Source organism: Glycine max, chromosome 10 (assembly GCF_000004515.6).
Source record: "Glycine max cultivar Williams 82 chromosome 10, Glycine_max_v4.0, whole genome shotgun sequence".
Taxonomy (NCBI): Eukaryota; Viridiplantae; Streptophyta; class Magnoliopsida; order Fabales; family Fabaceae; genus Glycine; species Glycine max.
The window spans coordinates 4,803,137-4,812,182 of NC_038246.2; the positions used below are offsets into that span (position 1 = coordinate 4,803,137).

The window sequence follows — 9,046 nt, forward strand, 5'->3', positions numbered from 1 at the left end:
TATAATGTTGTTTTTTTGCTAACAATATTTTATGGGTGTCACGCTCCGAATCTAACAAATTATTGACTTCGTGTTTGACAACTCTCTGTTTTTGCAATCCCGATAACCCATAACTTATTACGTACAACAATATTAATTAATTGCTCTATTAATTATCCCCCACACTTTGCGGCATCAGCATGGGACTTATGTTTGGTTGAATTAAATTTTCCATTTTGATTTTTGGGTGAGGAAAGTTCCATGTTTGTGATTTCCTCCTTCTTGCTTCATGCCGTTGTCCTCTCCATGTGGCACTTTTTTACTTGCTTGGAATCATGGTTCATAATCTTTTTACCTGTTGCCTGTGAAATATCTGGTCCTTAAGTGGTGATTAAGTCAACTCCACCTATGTTTCTATCCTGTGATTAGACTTTCAACCAACTTAATCTTGTTTTTCTTTTCTTTTTGTATTTGTTTTGCTTGTTCTTCTCCCACTGTTCAATTTTCCGGGTCAAGCAAGAAAAGTTTAATTGGGAAGATATATCAATGGTGCATTCACAAACATGATGTGTCTCTAGATTGGAAACTTGTTCACATTTTTCTAGTTCATTGTCATTGCTAATGTCATGTAAAGAAGAATGATCCAACCGTGCACCAATTTCCCATGACCAAAGTAGAATTGAGATCCCATCTATTATAAGCCTGTTTCTATCTGAGTCTCAAAATACATTTAGGCTGAAAAGAAGAAAAAAAAAATACTACATCCTTATTTTACATTCTTATTATAAAGTGCAAATTAAAAATATAACTTGATTTTTTTTAATTTTTTTCAGAAAAATATTATTTACTAAAGTTGGTTCAAGAATAACATAAAAGGGAGAGAAATATAATTCATTAATGTTTTTTTAAAGACCCATAACTCATTAATGTTAGTTTTGTTCACATGGATGGTTTAAAAAATATATATGGATGGTTTCAAAACATATTAATTTAGGACAAATTTAATACCCTCAAAATTTAATATAAGGCAACAAGAAAAAACGGTACAAATTTAATATACAGGTGATGGTACATACATTTGCAACCTTAAAATTGCATTCAATGCAAGATTAAATTGTAATGGCAAATAATTTATAAGGCAACACCAAGAAAAAACGGTACAATCTCTGAACAGGTAAATACATAAAGGCAAGAATGACTCTCCCTTTGTTTCAACTAATATTTAGATTGAATACTGTATATTTTTTTACTGCATACAAACCAATCATATTTATAGGATCTCAAACTTCTCTCTTTATCCTCCACCTTTTTCCCCAACAAAATTTGAAAAGAAAACTCAAGTAGGCAAAAATAAAGAGATAGTGACAAAAAAAAAATGAAAACACAAATTATGATCACTCTAACCAAAATTCAAAAATCCAAACATCCCCTTTGAGATGGAATAGAAACATTTATGTAGAGTTTGATATTCAAAAACTAAATCAGGCTGCCTCCTTCCATTGCACCAGGAGGGGGAAAGGTTAGAAAATGAGACTTCATGAACCATTTATACAATTAAAAGAATAGTTTATTTTGCCTCACTACACTCCTACGTTGTTACTGCCAGAATCCATTAGAATAGTCAACCTTTTGGCTGTTCTTGTGAAGTCACTGCAATAACATCAAAGAGATAAACATGTCAGGCTCTAGGATGGACCACATTTTCCAATTCAATATGGCAGTGATTGTGAATATTCCTACCTGAATGATTCATCACTAATGCGTTTGACAGCCCCAGTTGAATCACGATAGAGCACGTGACTTAACATTTCAGATTTTTCTATGCCAAACATGTCTGCCAACTTTCTATGTAATTCATCATAAGACCGAAGCAACGAGAGGTCCATAGTCCGACCCACATCTTCAGACTCCATAAAAACTTTACAGTGACCAATCTCCAAACCAGCCTCAGTTTCTTGGTGGTTATCCTTACACCATTGGAACCTCTCACAAGAGGAGTGTTCGCGTAAACCTTCCTGATGAAGAGCTGATCCAGAACCATCAGAAAAATTAGTCACTTTATCGACATTTCCATCTGATGAACAATTTCTGGTAAGAACTGGGGAGAGTGTATCACCAGAGCTACTTGGAGAGATCTGCTGCTCAGTGAGAATTTTTTGGCCAAAAAGCACGAGCGAAGGTGTCTTCCCAACATCCAATTTCTTTGAAGACTGGGTAGAATTTGCCATAGTCAGTAAGCAAGAGACGTTCTCACTAAGGTTGGGCTTTTGTAATGTTATGCTATTTGAGACCCTCATTGGCGTAGCAGCGTGATCAAGAGACGGGAAACCAGTCGAAAATAGACCTGACTGCAATTTACTGAGGTGGAGATCCGATAAGGATAGACCATAATGAGCATGCCTGGCTCCCTGCATGCCAGCAGGTGTACTTTCAAGTAGACAACCAAATTGGTTGGTGTTACTAGGACCTAGAAGGTTGCTGGGAAATGTCGACAAAGGAATCTGGCCATCAAGGGGGAAATCTGGTTGTTGAGGCAATCTCAATTTCTTCCGTGGTGGTGAGAAAGGGGAAAAATGAATGGCAGGCATGTTTGACACCAATTCAACCAGCCACGGGCTCACCCTTCTCACGTTTTGAAGTAAATCCGGTTCATCCCATGTAACCTATAAATATAACTTCATCAAATTAGTCATAGTTGGTACAAAATAGAGAAATCCAACTAAACTAGGATTTACTTGTGTTAAACATGTAAAATGCACAATCTTATGTGAATGTACAAATAGCATCATAAATTTTTCATCAATACTCTAATTCTCCAAAAGTTAATTTAATTAGCAATAAGCAATTGAAAAGTTTAATTGTTTTTAAATTCTAATTTACCGAATGCATTGTGCCAACATATTTTAACATAATCTAACAACTCTACATGCATTCATGGTCCAATGCGATAATGATGCAAAATGAATGACATCACAACACTTCTAAGCATAATATTGATGCTAAGGCATTTCAGGCTAAATAGAACATATAAAAGAACATAAATACATATCCTCATGTCATAAAGATATATAATGTATTATGCTAGTTCAAAGGCATTAAGAATAATAAATATGATGTTACCTGGAGAAGCCTCCAAGGTGAGTTAGGCCAGTTAAGGGGATCAGCAACCTGAGCCGAAGATATAGTTCCCATAAACCAACTTATCCGTGAGGAGTCTTCTGTTTCAAAGGCCATCTTGAACCTTATTCCAGAACACCACCTAATCTGTAGTGCTGCTTCAACTAGGGAGGCCTTTACACAAAACTCGGGAGTACTTGCTCGAGGGTAGTAAACAACCTCGAAGGGTTTCTTATTGGCTGCAAGATTTGAAGCTTCAGAAACTGCTTCTGGCCTGACTTTTCCCTTTCCCATCATACTCACACTAGGGTTTAACCCATTGCTATTGCCATTTCTCGAGATTCTATTATCATCCTCCCTAAAAAAGGGCGAAAATCCACCATAAGGAATATGACAATTTCCTCCTGCAGGATTCCACCCTGAGGAAGTCTCAAGTCCACCACAAATTCCCTTCTTCGCTCGTCGAATCCCAACACACAAATCCCCATTTTCTGCCCTCAAAAACACAATTGAGTCCCCAGCAACAAGCTTCTTGTGATTCACAAAAGTACTCCACCCAGTAGTCAACAAATGTCGCCTTGGCGTGCCCCTATAAATGTGTCTGAATTTCCATGTTTCTCCATGAACATCCTTGGCAAGGATGTTTTGAACGGGAGGGTCAACTGAGTAGTCCAAACGAGGGAAAATTGTCTCTGCACAATACCTAGGAACAGAAAATCCCCCACCATTGTTGGCATCAGATTGGGTCAAGGTTTTTGCAAATGAAGCAGGCTTGTCCTGAGTTTCAGCCCCACCAACAACATCACGATCATAATCAACATCATTGGCATTCAGAGGAATGAGCTTGAGTTTGGCATAGACTTCATCGGTCTCAGGATCAGCCCTGTATTTGACAGCAGTCACTCTACATGGAACAAAAGGTGGAACCTTAGGACAAGTCCTGAAGTTAACTGGTCCACATGCATGCTCAGCATGACCCTGAGGGAAGTAATAAACCTTAGAGTTCACTGCTGGCATTTGTACAATACCACCTGCACATGCATGCCATAGCTGAGGATCCAAACAACTCTCCACCTCTTTTGATTTCTCCTTTGTGTCCATGAATGTAATCATCTCACTCAACAACTTTCACTGCAAGTGTAAATTTTCCAAAAATGGGCATACAATTGATGGCTAAGAATCACGGAGGTACAAAAAAATAAAATAAAAAACATTCATTTCCGAATTAAAAGATCACCTTAGTTGTATTTTTATGAGCCTCTTTCTTACATTAAAAATCATATATTTGATCACATGTATCCACAACAATTCAAAGCAACCTCACAGAGTGGTTGTAGGTTATATTTCCGCTGGGAAAGAGAAAGAGAATCCTAGTTGCTCATAGTTTCTGATTTCGAATTTTGCTGACGGATCAATTCAAACTTGAAATATCTCTCTAAATTGTTGTCAATAAATTGCTGTCTCCACAACTTTGACAAAAAAAAAATTAATGTCATGGACGCAAGAGTGCTATGTGTCACAAAATTTGAAATTACAAGGAAACAATTCAAGTCAACCCACCAAGTTTTCTTCGTCTTCTTTATCTGTTGTTCTATTAATAGAGATGCTAGTTCATTCAAATTGAAACAGAGAAATTGAAGACAGCATTTTTAATATTTGATGTTTTCTTCTTTAGTCTTTTAAATATCAAAAAATACGTTTCTATTCCTATAGCCAGACAACATTAACAGAAGTAAGGAAAAGTCGTGACGTTATCACTTATCAATATTTGACATGTGTCTACTTTTGAGCGTTACACCACTATTTTTTTGTTAAAATTGCATTGTTTTTATTGGTGAAGCTCTTTAAAAAATGGAGGGGCCAAAATAATTAAGATTATATTATATAAATTAAATGTAATAATTTTGATAATATAATTTTTATGGCTGATTTTAAAAATTTAATAACAATAATATTCAAATATTAATTATTTTTTATGAAATAAAAATATTTATTTTCCTACTATATTAATAAGATTTTTAGTTTTTTTATGAATTATCTTGTATGATACTGAATTAAAATATTTAAGAATTTATTTGTAAATTATTTTTGTGATATCAAGATATATTAATTTTTTATATAAAACAAAATTTGTATAAAAAATACATAAAGTATTAAAGTTTTCTATGAATTTTCCATTGAATTTAAGAAAATAATCATATTTTTGCCAATTAATTAATGAAATATGTTTTTACAATGATGAAATAGTTAATATATGAAAAGTATTATTAACATTTAATATTAATCAGAAGTACTTATTTCCCTCAAACAAACAAAAAAAAAAACTTTAAGTGTAACATTAACATAAAAAAAATTATTTATAAAATAATAACAACGAGAAATTGACTTAAAAAACATTTTTAAGACGTAAATGTGTTCTCTCTAGTGTTGTTGAAAGTTTTTCCAGTTTCTAGATTGAAACTAGATTGTATATGCTTGTAAGCCCAGACATACACTGACACACCGGCCACAGAGGATGACTTCTTTTATATGTAATAGAAAAAAAAATTGATGATGAAGGTTTTTTTTTTGTTTATCCCTATATATATACTGGAAAAAGTTTGTCTCAGCCTGGATTCAAGAACTAAATTCAATTTGAAAGACAAAAAATAGATATATTCCAATTTTGAAAGACTAAAACCATAATTAAACCACTTTTATGATAATTATTTTAAAGCTTATGTTAAAAATAATTTCTAATTAAGTATTAAGCCGAAGATATTATTTTAGAACGGAGCATGACAATTGATCTCAAATATAGAAAAGAATTCGAACCTGATCCTTGTGAATTCGTTCTCGCCTTTTTCGTCGGATCTGAAAAAGTAAACGCCGTATCTTGAGAAGCCAGAAAAACAAGTTATGAGTGTGTGTCGGCTTTTTTCGTCGGATCTGAAAAAGAAAAACCCCGCATCTTTGAGAAGCCAGCAAAACAACAACAACAACAACGAAGATATTGCTGAGGATGAGGAAAGAATATCTTGAGCTTGTATATAGGTTTTGCAGAAATCTAGTGAAGAAGAAGCTGGAATGTTAAGTTTACTCATACGCACCGTGGAGGGATAATTGAGCTGCTACAGATTGGTTTGGCTTTGAAGCAAACCACGACGTTCAACACCAAAGCTTTTTCTAACAGAAATTGCGTTGAACGGGACTCCGAACGCGCGTTTTGAGTAAAACAAACAAACACACACTTCCTTCTTCCTGGCCTCACCACGTTAGTTACAGAGCCTATTCTGTTTTTTTCCCCAATGTTTTCTGATGGTTGTGATTTTGTTGTGGCAGGACTTTATAGTAGTCTCACATCCACGCTATCTTACTTTGTAATGGTTTGGTGACTTTGGTCTCCTTTTAAGCATAAAAAAACAAAATAGTTAAGAAATTTATATTTTTTTGGTAAATAATTATTTTTGTGGTTGAATGTATAATTCGTTAACAAATATATTCCTAAAAAATGAAAATACAAAATTTAATTTTTGAAAGCATAAAAAGTACGATAAATATATCCCGTCGTTAACTTCCGTCCGTCACCATTAATAAAATAAAATAGTTTACTTGGCACAGAGCAATGAATTTGCCACTGAAATGGTTGTCAATATGGTCATCTCTAATTGTCAGCACATGAACATATTTGTTATATAATATTTTTTAACTTTTCTTCATCCACTTCGCTGACAAATACGTCCCTCAAAGATGAAAATACAAAATTTAGTCCCTCTAAAGTGTAAAAAGTGCGATAAATATATTTGAACGTTAATAATATATTGTGACTAATTATTATAATTTTGAAAAATTTATAATGATTGTGACAAAATATTATCAATGGAAGTGAGTTTGCATTGCTTTGACAAATTTTTCTTACTTTTCTTCAACTACCAAATAAAAAATCAATTATTTGGTTGTTAACTTTTGAATAAATGTTATTAACACATAATTTTTTTATTATAAAATGATAAGAAAATTATTGTTTCTATTTAATCAAACACTATTTATTTAATTATTTTTTTAAAAAAAATTCATAATAAAATATGAATGTCTAATAATATATACAATGACATCAAATTACAAATTATAATAAAAGTTTGTTGATTTTTAAATTATTCTTTTATATCATACACAATTATTTTTTATTGGCTGATCATTTAAAAAATCACAACCTAAAAAATATCATTCCAAGGAGATGAGTGTTTTTTACAAATTAAAAGTGTCATTGCAATTACAAATTTTTTTAAAAATTATTTATGGATTTAATTTAACTATAATGTTTTACCATAAACATTTTTTTTATTTAAATCTTTCATAAGCATCCGAGTATAAAAAATTTATTTAGAACTTTATAAAATTAGTATTTTTTTCTTTTAAACTCAATTTAATTTACGAGTTTGTTAAAAAAAATTTATCCCAATTAATATAAATTTTTCCAAATTATAATAATTAGTCATAATCTATTATTAATGTTTGGATATATTTGTCATACTCTGTCAAAAAAATATTATATGACAAATATGTCCCTATGTTGACAATTCGATATGACTACGTTGACCATCATTTCAGTGACAAATTCATCTTTCTGTATCACATAAGTTATTTTATTAATGGTGACAGACGGAAGTTAACTGCTGGTTATATTTGTTGTACTTTTTACATTTTTAGGGACTAAATTTTGTATTTTGATCTTACAAAGACGTATTTGTAAGCAAATTATACATTCATAAGCAAAAGTGACCATTTACCCTATTTTTTTCTTTAATATCCTTTTATTACTTATAATTTAAAGTTTTTTTTTCGTACTTGCAATTTTTTTGTAATTCTTTCTGATTATGTTTGTTTTGTCTACGGTGATAATAACATTTTAAATAATTCTTTAAAATTTTAACGGTTAAAAAACATTATCTGAAGTACCGATAAAATAAGTATAATTTACCTTGCAAAAAATATATTTAAACTTTTTTTATCCGAAGTTCAATAAGGAGTATTTACTTTTTTTAGTTGATATAGCTTTATTAACATTTTAAAAAGTGTTACGTTATTTTTAATGAAACATTAAAAGAATACAATGTTTTATTATTATGACACAAACATGTTAAATTAAAAAATAATAATAAACACGAATTAAGCTACCCATTTTCTGTTAGTATTGTAATACTATTAAATATTGAGCTTCTGACGTAAAGTGTGCCTATCAATAAATGAGCATATGTGTTTATTTAATAATAACAGACATGCTAGATCTTGTTTAAAAATCATCTAAAAACTTTCTTAATTATCATTTCTTTTTTGTTCTTAAGATATTTTAAGCCAAAAGTGTGGTACAATAAAGTCTCTTGAGATACAAATAGAGGAAATAGATTATGTATTAACATGGTAGAATAATTTTATATTATTATTTAACTATAAATTATTATGTATAATAAATTTATTTATTTTTATAATAATTATGTTAAAAGTTATAATTATTAAACTCATACACATATCCATGTAATGAACTGAGCGATCCCAACAAAATTTTCTTAATTATCTTACATCGAGTAGCATAAGTTATACATGAAAGTTTATATTGAAAGTATACACAATATTTATTACATTAAAAGTGTTTTAACTTCTAGACATCAATCATTGCACCTAATATATAGGGCAAAAAATGGTAATTAGTTAAATTATTTTAAAAAAATCAATACTTTGTCTATGCAATTTAACAGAAGAGTTTAATTTGAATATATTAATAATGTAAAGATTTATATTCTCCAAATTAATTAGAAATGATTTTAAATATAAATTTTAAAACAACTAACATAATTAAATGAAAGAGTTTGTATGCAGAAACTGTCCACAATAAAGTTGAGTTCACCTTTTGTTTTTGGTCGAAGGAAGTAGTTAGCTTAGCTGTGTATGTGGACGTGGGACTATGGAATAG

General features: G+C 31.1%; 1 protein-coding gene across 4 annotated transcripts; it reads right to left on the reverse strand.

Annotated features, from left to right (window-relative positions):
* Nucleotides 1-1,355: 1,355 nt before the first annotated feature.
* LOC100796522 (auxin response factor 18) lies at nucleotides 1,356-6,450 on the reverse strand. 4 transcript variants are annotated; one of them, XM_014763000.3, is made up of 7 exons: nucleotides 6,186-6,438; nucleotides 5,911-6,024; nucleotides 4,334-4,565; nucleotides 3,100-4,227; nucleotides 2,096-2,642; nucleotides 1,720-2,005; nucleotides 1,356-1,629 (listed from the first exon to the last, which is right to left on the reverse strand). In XM_014763000.3, exons 4-7 carry the CDS (start codon nucleotides 4,207-4,209, stop codon nucleotides 1,560-1,562), a joined length of 2,013 nt encoding a protein of 670 aa, XP_014618486.1. In that variant the 5' UTR covers nucleotides 4,210-4,227; nucleotides 4,334-4,565; nucleotides 5,911-6,024; nucleotides 6,186-6,438; the 3' UTR covers nucleotides 1,356-1,559. The 4 variants fall into 4 exon arrangements, with proteins under 4 accessions (XP_014618486.1, XP_040862283.1, XP_006588784.1 ...); XM_041006349.1 differs by lacking the exon at nucleotides 4,334-4,565; XM_006588721.4 differs by having other exon boundaries at nucleotides 1,720-2,642.
* Between the last annotated feature and the right edge of the window lie 2,596 nt (nucleotides 6,451-9,046).

What these genes read in the sequence shown, in the direction of transcription:
- LOC100796522 (XM_003537248.5), bottom strand. Translation starts at nt 4,209, where the DNA reads ATGATTACATTCATGGACACAAAGGAGAAATCAAAAGAGGTGGAGAGT. An exon ending in CACCTTGGAGGCTTCTCCAG is followed by an intron (nt 2,643 to 3,099) that starts GTAACATCATAT and finishes TTATATTTATAG; the next exon opens with GTTACATGGGATGAACCGGA. An exon ending in ATTAGTGATGAATCATTCAG is followed by an intron (nt 1,630 to 1,719) that starts GTAGGAATATTC and finishes ATGTTATTGCAG; the next exon opens with TGACTTCACAAGAACAGCCA.